Genomic DNA, 13,661 nt, shown 5'->3' on the forward strand with positions numbered 1-13,661 from the left:
ACAGGAGTAGACTCTCTACTTTTTTTTTTTTCCTTAAGGGTTTTGCCCAAGCAACTCTCTTTCCTTTAGTCCAGGCCATATGTGCCATTTGCAAAAATGTCCCTACCTTCTTCCAGGAATTTTAATCTATCGTTAGCATGATCTGCCCCTGGATATGCCTTAAGTTCTTCACAAAGCCCTGTAAAAAGAAAGGTGGCAGAGGCCAAAAACAGGTGGCTCCAACAAAGGAGGCAAAGGCACAGTGGTAGCTGGACAGTCTTATCTCGTCTCTGTCCTTTCCAATTAATTGTTCAGTGGCTGCTGTGGATGTGAGCATACTTTATGCCGTCTCACCTATATTTCAGCATGATCTGCTCCCACATGTCCTTGTGGCTGGGCAAGCCTGCCCCAGGCCTCTGAGCTGATGGGCACACTTCCCCACAATACTATGGGGAATACTATGTATTCCAAAACGTCATAGTGATCAGTTTGGTCTGTAGCCCAGCTGCCTGGGGAGCAGGCTAGATTACATCTGTGGTATGAAGTTCTTGGTATGGACACACCAGGCCAGGTTCCTCAAAGGAAACTGAGCAAACAGAAGATCTTAGCAATTTCTATAGAAGTCTCAGAGACATCAACACACCCTACTCCCTGAGTGATCACTTACCTCCCTGACTGGCTGGTCTTCCTGTTTCCTGTTATTGGTTTCCATTTATCCCCAGGAAATTCCTGCAAAGCAAAATTGTGATAAATTAGGGAGCTCTGAGCATCCAGGTATCCAGATGTCTTCAAAAATGTGAAGAGGTCAGAAGCCTGTCCCTGGCCAGACCCCGCTCCCCGCACTTGGTTTCTTCTACTTTCCCACACAGGCTAGAGAAATATGCACCTGGAGTGCTGCCTTTCTGTCCAGAGGCCTGGCGAACTGCTGGGGGCATGCAGAGACTAAGAGAGTACTCAGAGACCTGGATCATGTGCTCTAGAAACTCCGTGTTTCCCTCTCTTTCTCCACTCCCCTCCCAAACCATCTTGTAAACCAGTTTAGCACGTTTGCTGTTTGCTCTGGCTCTTGTGAAGGAGGTCTTTTTGTTTATTCTGCTACATGAACCTGCTCATTCCTCTTGCCTCTTCTAACATAGAAAGCATCTTCTTCGAAGCCCTGGCCCTTGAGGGGGCTTTCAGGCCTGAAGCCCCGTGCTGCTCTAACCTTTTCCCAAGGTGAGGCACACACAGAGAATGCATGCCAGCACATCTTTGTACTGCAGGGGCCCTTCCTTCTCCTCCCAGATCCACTAGTAGAGGCTGAGGCGGGCTCATCTCTGGGGAACACGAGTGCCAGGTGCCACGGTCCCCACATTACAGAAGCATGCTCTCCACCCTGGCCATTTTTTCCTTAAGGGCTTTGCCCAAGCAAACTGTAGCTCAAGCCATATGTGCCATTTGTAAAAATGCTCCTCCCTTCCTATTCTAGCTCCAAACCTGATGCAAATTTGCCTTTTGACATTCTCCCTGACTTTGCATCCATCATTCTCTACCTGGCAACCCAAAGCTTAACTCAACAGGAAAGCACAATTTTTCCTAAACCTCACTGATCTCCCAAATTCCCTCTTCCTCCAATGCTGTCATTAGTCCTATTCAAAGTTTTATTAACTTTTGCCCCAGTAAAAAAAAATTTTACTCCCTTTTGGGGGTAAGATACTTAGTGTCTGTCATACTGGCTAAGACACTTATTAGCTGTGCTGTCTGAGGGAAGTTATATCACCTCTCTGAACCTCAGCTTCCTATCTAGTAAATAAGGGCTATGCCATCAAGCTTTGCTGGCTTCCCGGGAGTGAGTACAAAATGGGATATGCATAGAGAATGCCTAGCACAATGCTTGGCATGCGAGAGGCTGTAGATGTTAGCAGTCACAAGAAAGATGAGGTTTTATAGCTTTCCCAAGACCAGAGCGGTCCCTGCCTGTACTTGTCATATTAGAGCAGCTCTGACCACTTGTTAGACTTCAAACTCTGCCTCAACACCCTTCTGAGATGTCCCTGCCCTCAAAGACACTATTACTCATTCAGGCACAATGGAAGCCAGGATTTCCTGTCCATGCCCTGTGGAAAGTGCTCAGTAAATAGCAGTGGCCAAACCAAAGTCCTGTCCCAATTTGCAATCTCCTTTTCAGCTCCCCAGTATCACCTTACTTTGTTTCCTTGAATCACTTAAGTTGGTGTAAACTGCCTGTACTCTATGGACCAATGAGGCAGTGATCCCTACAGCTTGTCGCAGATGGGGTTCAATTGTTGCCCCAATCGAAGTTATACTGCTAGAAGGCATCCTGCCATACTGGAGAGGGCCTAGGCTTTCCTTTCTTTTTCTTTTTGCATTCCAATTTTGTCTTTATTTGATTGGCCCAGGTTAAACTTAATGAAAATGCTAAATATTAACAAGGTTATGGGGAAGACAAGCACTGTTTCAGGAGGAGAATTTGACAATATTAACCAAGGCTTTTATTTTTTTACCTTTTAAATAGTATATTCTATTTTTTTTAATATAATTTATTGTCAAGTTGGCTAACATACAGTGTCTACAGTGTGTTCTTGGTTTGGGGTGTAGATTCTCATGATTCATCATTTATATACAACACCCAGTGCTCATCCCAACAATGCCCATCATGCATTTTCCCCTCTCCCCTTTCCCCCCATCAACCCTCAGTTTGGGCCTGGGCTTTTCAATTAGCTTATGGAGAGGCAGTGTAGCACAACTAGAAGCTTGGCCTCTAAAGCTAGATGACATGGATTCAAATACCACACCTGCCCTTCCCTAGTGGTATGACTTCAGGAAAACTACACAGTTTCTCTTTAGCTTATCTCCCCCAGCTATTTAATAGTGAGATCATCATAATAACAGTACCTATTTCCTGATTGCTTCCAGGACTAAATGAGTTGATACATATAAAGTGCCTAGAATAATACTGAGTGCAAAGTGGATACTCAAATGTCAGTTACGGTTATGTTGTTCAAGTTTTGCGTTTGCCACTTGCTAGATGTGTCACCTCTGTGAGCCTCAGCTTCCTTGGCTATAAAATGGGGATTCTATGGGTGCCTGGATGGCTCAGTCAGTTGAGTGTCCGACTTCAGCTGAAGTCGTGATCTTGCAGTTCGTGAGTTGGAGCCCCGCATCGGGCTCTGTGCTGACAGCTCAGAGACTGGAGCCTGCTTTGAATTCTGTGTCTCCCTCTTGCCATGCCCCTTCCCTGCTTGCACTCTGTCTCTCTCAAAAATAAATAAACACAAAAAAATAAAAAATAAAAAATAAAAAATAAAAAACAATTTAAAAATGTGGATCCTATTATACCTTAATCTCAAACAATTGTTAAATGAAATAATCTGATAATATGTGAAAAACTAACTGGCATGAAGTATGAGGAATGTAAGCGCATGCTGATTTTAGTTCTCTTAAAGTACTAAGGAGATAATTAGCTCCCTAACCTCTTTCAGGGGCCATAAGGAGCAGAATCTCAACCCTACTTCAGACAGCCACCGACCATCACAACCACCTTGGTCATTTGACCTGGGGTGTCCTATCCCATATTGTAAGTTTTCCTATGTCTGGCATGTACATGTGTGTGTGTTCAGGTGGCAGGGGAAGAACAGGCATGAAGTGGCTCCACATATCTGAAAGCCTAGTGTATAAGCAGACTTGCTGAGCTGGTCTAACTGGCATCGGGAACCCATTGTGTCCCCTTCCTTCAGAGTACAAAAGGAGAGGTATGGTGTGGGCACAGGCACACCTGCATTGCTGCTACCAACTGCTGCAACCTTCACATTTCATCTCCTTCTCTTATGGAGCTACCAGCTCTGGGCCAATACTCCTGCAAGCCATCATGTCCTTTCCCCCAACTTCAGCCTACTTCCTCTACTGTCTACTCGCAGGACCTTCTTTCAGCAAACATTTCAAACTATGCTCAAATCTCCCTTTAGTTTAGGAGACAATAACTCACACTCAAAAGATGATAACTCTCTGGTAGTCACTGTTCTAAGCGCTTTACCCATGTTCTACCATTTAATCCTCTCAACCAACTTATGAAGTAAGTTATTACTTGCATTTTTTTTCACATGGGGAAGCTTAGGAATTTGAATGCAAGCAGTCTGGTTCCAGCATCAGTGATTTTTTAATCATTATTTTATATTTCCTCTCCTCTTTGCTTCAACATTTTGTCTTAAGTATTTCCAAGCATCCAGAAAAGTTGGACAAGTTTACAATCATCTATATACCCACCACTTAGATTTTGCAATGATTATGTTACTACATCTGCCTGATTCCATACCTATTCACTCCTCTACCCATCCACCAATCTATCTTACATTCTTGATGCATTTTTAAAGTGAAAAAGAGGGGCGCCTGGGTGGCGCAGTCGGTTAAGCGTCCGACTTCAGCCAGGTCACGATCTCGCGGTCTGTGAGTTCGAGCCCCGCGTCAGGCTCTGGGCTGATGGCTCGGAGCCTGGAGCCTGTTTCCGATTCTGTGTCTCCCTCTCTCTCTGCCCCTCCCCCGTTCATGCTCTGTCTCTCTCTGTCCCAAAAATAAATTAAAAAGTTGAGAAAAAAAATTAAAAAAAAAAATAAAGTGAAAAAGAGATTTATACCCATAAATTTGAAAACTTAAAGAAAATAGACAGATTTTTCTTGATGAATTACCAAAGCTCACTCAAGAAGAAAAAGATAATTGAAACGACCTGTATCTATTAAAGAAATGGAATTTGTAGTTTAAAATCTTTCCACAAAGAAAACTCCAGGCCCCAATGGCTTCGATGATAAATTCTACTAAACATTTAAGGAAGAAATAATACCAGTAGTATGCAAACTCTTTTTGAAGATGGAAGAGGAGGAACAACCTCCCGACATATTTGGTAAGGCCAGCATCTTGTCATGAAAACCAGACAAGGACATTATAAGAAAACTACAGACTAAAATCCCTGATCATCATAAACACAAAAATCCCTAACAAAATATTAGCAAATCTAGTCTTGTTCTTATTTCAAAAATCAATCAATAGAATTCACCGTATCAACAGAGTAAAAGAGAAAACTATAGGATCACTCCACTAGATATAGACAAAGCATTTTAAAGAATCCAGCATCTGCTCCTGACCAAAGCTCTCAGCAAATTAAGAATGAAAGGGAACTTCCTCAAGCTGTCAAAGGGCATCTATGAAAACTTATAGCTAACATCAAACTTAATATGGAGAGATTAGGAACAATGCAACACTAGCCACACTTACTATTTCTACTAAACATTGTGTTGGAGGTCCTAGACAGTGCAAGAAGGCCCCCCCTCCCCTAGAAAATGTATACACAATAGAAAGCAAGATAAAAAACAATTTCATTTGCAGATGACATGATTGTCTATATAGAAAATCTTTTTAAAATCTACCACAAAGCTACTAGAACCAGTGAGTTTGGCAAGGTTGCAAGATACAAGACCAATATACAAAATTAAATTGTATTTCCATATAGTATTAACAACGAATTTTAACTTGACATTAAGAAAACAATACCATTTACAATAGCATCAAAAACATGAAATTCTAGGGATAAATAGCTAAATATTTGCAACATTTGTATGCTGAAAACTATAAGTTGTATACATCAATATACTTCAAAAACATCAGCATACATATTAAATAAAGTTTGATATTTGTTTATAATATTTTTAGGCAAAATTTACTTGCAGGGAAATGCACAAGTATTAAGTGCACATTTGTTGAGTTTCAATGAATGCATACACCTGTGTAACTCAAATGGTTATCAAGATACAGAACACTACCATCTGACAAAGTTCCCTCATGCGTTTTCCTGCTCAATCTCTGTGGCACCTTCAGTAGGTAACCAGTGTTTTCTTGTTTCCCACAGAATAGCTGTTATAGAATGTTACATAAAAGGAATAGCATATACTCTTTTGTGTAAGGCTTCTTTCACCCCTAAGTTTCCTTTTTTTTTTTTTCTTCAAAGAATGTGTATTGAAGAACTCCACACACTAAGTCATTCAGGAGTGTCTGCCTCTGCAACAACAGTTCAACACAGGAATTAACTTCTGATTTGAGTGCACCAGCCAAAAGGTGGTGCTAGGGAAGCCATGGGGAAGGAACCTGGCAGTGAGCTGGTGAGGACATAGGGGATCCTCTCAGGAGTCCCTTGGGGGATTGGTGGTAGCCTGTGTTTGGGGGTGGGGGGTAGGTTATAACCAGAGTATAACAACAGCTAGTCTAGACCTGGGCCTCTGACAAAGATAGGCTGGAGAAGGGCATAAGGATTTGTTCTTTAGAAAACCTGGGGGACATTTACAAATTTTGCAGGTTCAAGTAGATTTTTAAGCAGGATTTGGAAGGGAATAAGTGCTATTTTCTGTCAGGCATTAGACCTGTTTGATCTTCACAACTGATCTATGAGGCAGCCATTATTTTCCTCTACTTTAGAGATGAGGTAATAAGACTTCTCTCAGTACTAGCCATTTTATGAGGTAAAAGTTCTGTTTTTTTCCCGTTTAAAAATCATGTAACTGTGGGGCACCTAGGTGGCTCAGTCGGTTGAGCATCTGATTCTTGGTTTCGGCTCAGGTCAGGATCTCACAGTTTGTGAGTTCAAGTCCCACATCAGGCTCTGCACTGACAGTGTGGACCCCACTTGGGATTCTCTCTCCCTCTCTCTGCCCCTCCCCTGCTCATGTTCTCTCTCTCTCTCTCAAAATAAATAAATAACATTTTTAAAAGGTCATGTAATGCAAGTTTTGGTGGTTGAATGACTTACTTGCTCAAGGTCACTCAGATACCAATTTTACAGTCAGGATATACATCCCAGTTCTGTCCATTTTGTGAGGCAAATGTCATTTTCATCTGAAGATGGGTTAACTGCAACTTTGGTGGCTGAGTGTCTTACCCAAGGTTACTAAGCTACCACTTGGGGAAGCCAGGGCTATACAGTTTAAAGGAATTGTAATCATTATATTTTCCAATGATTTGCCTCACTTTCTCTTCACCAAGAGAATAATGGAAGGAAAACTATCCAAGAACCAAGTTCTCACCTGCACTGTCAGCTTCCTGGGTTTCCAAGTGTTGCTAGGTGCCAAACTGCCATCCTCAGGGCTACTGTGCAGGGGATTATGGTAGCAAGCTGAACACCGGATGTATTGGTGGTGGTGGCACCGACAGTTGTAGCAGTTTGGCATCATATTTCTCTTTCGCAAAGCAGGGCAGATTTCCCCAGAACAATACATGCAAGGGTCATGGACTATGGCTCCCTGGACACTGCAGGAGTAGGAGCAGGTCCTGTGGTAGTCAAAATCCCCACAGTGCAGCGACTTACAGCACATGGATGGTTCTAGACCTTTGCTTGCAAAACATTCTGAGTATGTAGGAGTTTCTGACTGAAGGGGTGACACCGAATGATATGATTTGTCTGTGGCATGATATGGTTGGTCTGTAGAATGATATGATTGGTCCATTGGATGGCGCCTCAATTCCCTATAGCTGGAGCTCATTGGCTGGAAGTTTTGGTCTATAGGTTTTGGTCTCTGGGTAAAAGTCTTATTGCTATGAGTGGTTAAACCTGGCAAATGTGATGTAGATAAAGATTTGCTACTCTCTTCAAAGAACTTTCTTCTGTCTGCAAAGGGAAGGAGGATGGCTTCCTCCCCAGCTTGGGCAGTAGAAACCTTCAATTCCTTGCTGTCACTTGGGTTAGAAGGGCCTTCCATGGATAGTGCCACATGTGGCTGTAGGTTGTTCTCTGGAGACCATCTCCAGTGACCTCCACAGACTCCATGGTGAACATTTGTTTTCTCAGAGTCTGAGGAGGACAGGTCAGATGCTTTCCACCAGGTGTTCAGGCCAAAAGAGGGCTGGCCAGGCCTCTGGCCGGGGCTTATTTGTCCCTCTAAGCCTGTCCTAGATTCATGGCTCTCAGTGGCTTGGGTGAGGCACTCTGAAGACCTAGCCTTGAGTATCATGCTCTTGTTGAAGAGCTTGTCCCTGGGGCTAGGTGGTTTTTTATATGAAGATAGAAGACATGAGTTCGAGGCAGAACGTGGAGTACTTTCTAGGGGCTCCTCAGTCTCTTCCACTGGCTCCTTAGTGTCACACAGCTTTGACAAGGGATTCTTGCTCTTCTGGAGCTGGGCCTTCCTCCTCTGAATCTCATTACGCAGATTGGTAGCAAAACGCTCACTCTTACGCCGGTTTTGGATTGAGCGGCCCCGGGGCCCTCTATTTCGTCTCCCACCTACCTGGCCACATTCCTTGGGTTCACTGTCCCCTTCTTCAGTAGCCTCCATGCTGCCAGCTACTTTAGTGGTTGAATAACAATCTCTGGTTTGTTGAACAAGGGAGCCAGAGGCAGAGGGCTGCTGGCTGGCTAATTCACTGCTTGCTCTACAGGCTCTGTTTGGGTCCTGGAAACTTATCTCTGGAGGGTGTCCATCAGCCTCTCCATGTGGGGAACTGCTTGCGCTCTGGTGTCCTGAACCCAAAGACCTGTCATCCACTTGCCTGGTCTTTCTCTCTTTGCTAGGCTGGTCCTGGGCTCTTCCTGTGGAGGAACATGGACTTTTCTTCCCTGTGTGGCTGCTATGCAAAGGTGACAGAGTCCACTCATGCCCATCCTCCCCAGTTGGGAGCTCCATTCCCTTGCTGCCCCTCATATCAAGGTGTACATGCTGTAAGTGGGATGCCAGAAGCTGTTCAGGGGCACTATGACGATGCCCCGTGGGTCCTGTGAGGTGTGGAGGGCTGCCAAGAGAAGCAGCCTTAGTTGGTTCTGCTGAAGCCTTCTTGAGTGGGCTGGAATCTATGCTGGAAGCTTTGTCATACACTTTTGGGAATCCAATGGCTTTGGCTGAGGCCTCCATCAGTAGCTGCTCAGAGTCCTGCTGGCTGGATTCAGGACCTTGGCTGAGCTCACAGTTCTGATGGCCCTCATTTGTCACTTGGTCTTGCCCACTGAGGCAGCAGAACCTGTTAGGGTTCCTTGGGGATAGCACGGTGTCTAAGCTCACTATCTCCTTCTGCTGCAAGGAGTCCACATGCTCAGAGGTCCAATGCTGCTCTCCATTAAGGAGCTGGGCTCTGGAGGCCTGAAGACTGTCTCGCCTCACTGGAGGCTGTGGTGGGCCTCTGGTAGCCTTGGCAGGCCCAGAGTAGTGGGCCTCCTGTGGACAGGATGACATCTGGGAGCTGGGAGTCAGGTGGCCCCCATTGGTGGTGCGCCGGCTACCTCCAGAGGTCTCAGTCACATTGGGCCGGCCACTGGCAGCTTTTGTTGGCCCCGGGCCTAGCATGATGCAGTCTGCAGAGCCTGGCTCTTCTGGCTTGAGGGAAAGGGCACAGTCAGAGGCATTTGAGCTGGCTGAGAAGGAGCTATAGGCTGAGTCACGCTGGTTGGGGTACATGTTCTGATCCATGGGCAAGAGGTGGCCCTCATAGGAAGCTTGGCCTGGTTGCTCCAGGCTCTCCATGCTGCCAATGGAGCTGCTTTTCTCAGTGCTGCAGTGCCGGGAGAGTGGACACCACTGCACACACACGTCACTGCAAGACACAGGGCACACTGGTTAGTTAGCCAAATTACCACATCCCTCTCCCGCCATGGCCAGCCCTGCCGTGGGAGAAGGCAGAACAACCCAGAGGCACCCGTGCCACAAATAAGAAGGAGATAAGGCAAAAAAAGGAAGAAGGGAAACAAAGATATGGATACTGGGGCGCCAGAGAGACGTGGTAAAATGGGAGACAAAACGACATATGGAAACAAGAGAGGGCAAGATCCCAAAGAGTAAAAGTGTAAGAACTCCACTGGGGCTTATGCTCTGTTTCCCTGCTGCCAGTGAGTCTAGAATTGCTTCTGGCCTGTCACTGTCCTTAGGAAGTCAGCATGTGGCTCTCTGCCAGGAGAGACAATTACAGAATATTAGTATTAGAGAGAGACTCTAAAGGATTGATTCAATTTCAGCAAGCCCACTTTGTAAATCACTGGCTGTCAAATTTGAATGTGCATCAGAAGCACAGGGAGGACTTGTCCAAACAACACAGGTTTTTGGGCCCCATCCCCAGAGTGTTAAGTCTGGGTGAATCCTGAGAATTTTTGCCTTTGACAAGTCCCCAGGTGATGTTGGTACTCTTTGTTGGTCCAGGGACCACACTTTTGAGAATTGCTGGAGTAAAGCGAGCCCTGCAAAAGGAAGTGATTTTGTGGAGGTGATTTTCTCAAGATCACCCAGCTGTAGCTTGTGACCCAGACAGGGCTGGAACTTAGGCAGCGTCTGGTTCTCTTCTTGGTAGTAGTGATCCTGACCATTTACCAAGGACCTACAATGTGCCAGGCACTTTACAATGTCTCATTTCAGACTGAAGGGGACAGATTATTATCCCCCCACCAATAACTGAGAAAACAAGCTTAGCAATGTAAATTGACAAACTCACATAGCTGCTAAAGAAGCAAAGCTGGAATTTGAACCCAAGCCTCTGTGAGTCCAATGTCTTAGCTTTTCTGCTATACTATTTGTTAAACTGGAATAATAATAATATCTGTATTAATAATAATAATAATATAATATCAGGTTGCTTTATGGGTGGCATCAGTTAATAAATGTAAAGCTCTTGTCGCAGCCCAGGCCCTAGCAAAGGTTCAATACACAGCTAGCTGCTGCTCTCTTACTTTTTGTTTTAATTGATATTGTTATCAGCACCCTCTGTATCACTAGTGTTGATATTATGGTTGGCCCTGCATACCCATCACTCCCTCATCCCCCATAGCAAAGCCAAACCAGGGAGACCAAGGAAGGAACTGGGATAAGACACAATCTTGAATTTTAAGTACCACTTCCCACAAACAAAGCCAAAGTGAGCCAAGTCATGTCAGTAACTCCCTATGCCTAGAACCCCTGAGGTCACAGACTGTTCTCAGAAAGGCCATAGTTCAGAGACCCAGAACTGAGAGGTGGCAAGGGCTCCCAAGATCCCCAGATCAGCCTCCCTTCATACTTGCTTCCTGCCTTGCCACTTAGCCACTCTGCTCACGTGACTTCTGGACTAAGAATCCATCAATTCCTTGTTAGTAAGGCAACCTGCCACCCACCCTACCACCCTTCCTGCTGCAGACAACCACACCCCCACTCAAACAGAAGCCAAGCTAAGAATGTGTTTCAGTGTATTCTTCCAGAACAGAACTGCCTCTGCCCAGAGCTCCTGTCTTTTGGTGCTAAATAAAGTCATTGACTGGGGGCAAACTCAACCCTTAGCTTCCCTGAGCCTCATCACCAGAAATTCCTTCTTAGAGGGAAGTTCTTGTTGTGGAATGGAAAAGATAGCTGAGGCAAGCAGCCCTTTGGGCTCTGAGTTTGCAGAAAAAGTTCTCTTCCCCTTCTGGGCAGCTGTTTTCACAACAGACAATACTAGGCCCCCTGAATTGAGAGATCCTCATGGCAAATAGACCCTGTTCTTCAGAGAGGTGCCCATTCTGAGGGCTTTGGCCCTGTGACAGAGCTGATGAACTCTGGATGAGATCACCAGTGAGTCATTGTAGCTAGAGAAGAGAACCAGAACTGAGCCCCAGTGCCCTCCTGAATTGAGACCCGGGGGAATTAGGAGGAACTAGGAGAAAAGACTGAAAATGAGCAGCCACTGAAATAGGATGAAAAGTAGGAGAGTGTGGTGTCTTGCAAGCCAAGTGCAGTATTTCAGGGAAATATTTTCTAGAAGGAAAGGACTGTCCCAAAGTCAGAGAATTAGCAGTAAGTAGCCTAGGACTAGAACCCAGGTACTATGGATTCCCACTCCATTTTCCATTATAGCACTCTGGGCTCTATAGCATGCATCTGGGACTAGAGCAGAAGGGTAGGAGTGGCCAGATGGTCTACCCTCCAGTTCATCTTGAAGGGGAGGATTCTAGACTCACCTTGTGCTGCAGCCGGAATGCCAGGACAAGCTGAAGGTTTCAGAAGGGAAATGCATGGTGGTAGCCACTTCAGGGCATCCCTCCAGCAGCTTGGCCACATGCCATGAGTGTGGCCTACTGACAGGGGCGTTTCTCCTACATCAAGAAAGGGACAGGAAGTCAGCTTAGGGAAACAGAGCTGAAATCACTTCCCATGCAGCTTCCACCCCCACCCCCTCTTTCCCTTAAATGAAGTAAAACATCTTGCAAGGAGCTGGTATGGGAATCTTAGTGGCCCTCTTTGGCTCCCAGCACTCAAATCTCCTTCGTGCTGAGGATGAGGCATGGATATACAGAATGTCAGTTTCACAAGGCTATCTTGCTCATGGATGTATCCCAGGCACACACAGCAGTGCCAGACCCATAGTAGATGCTCAGTAAGTATTTGTGGAATAAATGAGTACTGCTGCCCAATCAACAGTGAGCCTACCCTAAGTTGTCTTTGAGGAAAAAAATCAATCTGGACAAACTTCCCATTTTTCTCTAAGAAAAGAATAGGCAAGGGGTGCCTAGGTGGCTCAGTTGGTTAAGTGTCCATCTTTGGCTCAGGTCATGATCTTGTGATCAGCAAGTTTGAGCCCCACATCGGGTTCTGTGCTGACAGCTGGGAGCCTGTATCCTCCTTCAGATTCTGTGCCTCTCTCTCTCTCTTCCCCTCCCCCGCTCACACTCTGTCTCTCTCAAAAATAAATAAACATTAAAAAATTTTTTAAAGAAAAAAATAGGCCAGTGATTGAGAAGTTCAAAGAAGTCAACACCAGGATGCAAATCCTCCAATTTTCACTTGTTCCTGTGATAAGCATTTGTTATATGTTTACTTCTTCACAATGTACCGTCTGTGTATAGCTCTGGGGATACAGAGATGAATCAAACATAGTCTTTGCTTACAGATTAGTGGGAGAAAGAGCTAATTCGAATAAAGTATGGTGAAGGCACTGAGGGAGTGAAGGATAAGATGGGCACAGAGGTGAGATGCCTGAGTTTGTAGGCAGAGGGGGACAAGGAGCCCCAACTCCTGCCAGGGAAAACAGCACGAAGTGGTGAGTGATGGCAGTGCTGGGCTGACAGAGAGACTGTCTGCTCTGCATGGCGGGGGTACATAGAGGCATACAGGTCTGAGGCCAATGCCCTGGAGGCAACCACAAGGTGTCTGGTGCTGGAGGCTTCAGCCATACTCTTGCACTGACTGGCATAGGCAAGACCCATTCCTGTCCTCTGGTATAGTCCCCGTGAATAGATGCCACCCTTACAAGTGGAGAAGAATGACATGGGGAAGAGCACACGTGGGACCTGGGTAATTCACCGGAAGATAAGGAGAAGGTTGATGAGATGGGAGGGGGGGAGGAAACAGAGAAAAAGAATGAAAGAGAAAGAAAGAAAGAAAAGAAAGAAAGAAAGAAAGAAAGAAAGAAAAGAAAAGAAAGAAAGAAAAGAAAAGAAAGAAAGAAAAGATAAGGGTGAGAGAGGGAGGGAACCTGGGTGGCTCAGTCAGTTAATTGTCCTACTTCAGCTCAGGTCATGATCTCACAGTTCATGAGTTTGAGCCCTGCATCGGGCGCTGTGCTGACAGTTTGGAGCCTGGAGCCTGCTTCAGATTCTGTGTCTCCCTCTCTCTCTGCCCCTCCCCCACTCATTCTCTCTCTCTCTCTCTCTCTCTCAAAAACACATAAACATTAAAAAAATTAAAAACAAAGAGTGAGAGAGGAAACAAATGACACAA

At 45.4% G+C, this 13,661-nt stretch overlaps 1 protein-coding gene across 1 annotated transcript in view; it reads right to left on the reverse strand.

Annotated features, from left to right (window-relative positions):
• Positions 1 to 12,096, reverse strand: part of SHROOM4 (shroom family member 4) — a 48,331-nt gene extending 36,235 nt beyond the window's left edge. The window contains exons 1-3 of the mRNA XM_049643855.1: positions 11,903 to 12,096; positions 7,044 to 9,540; positions 647 to 708 (exon numbers count right to left, since the gene is read on the reverse strand). Coding sequence (XP_049499812.1) covers positions 647 to 708; positions 7,044 to 9,540; positions 11,903 to 11,958 — 2,615 coding nt within the window. The 5' untranslated portion in view covers positions 11,959 to 12,096. The remainder of the gene's footprint in view (positions 1 to 646; positions 709 to 7,043; positions 9,541 to 11,902) is intronic.
• Between the last annotated feature and the right edge of the window lie 1,565 nt (positions 12,097 to 13,661).

The sequence above is a fragment of the Panthera uncia genome, chromosome X (assembly GCF_023721935.1).
Source record: "Panthera uncia isolate 11264 chromosome X, Puncia_PCG_1.0, whole genome shotgun sequence".
NCBI lineage: Eukaryota > Metazoa > Chordata > Mammalia > Carnivora > Felidae > Panthera > Panthera uncia.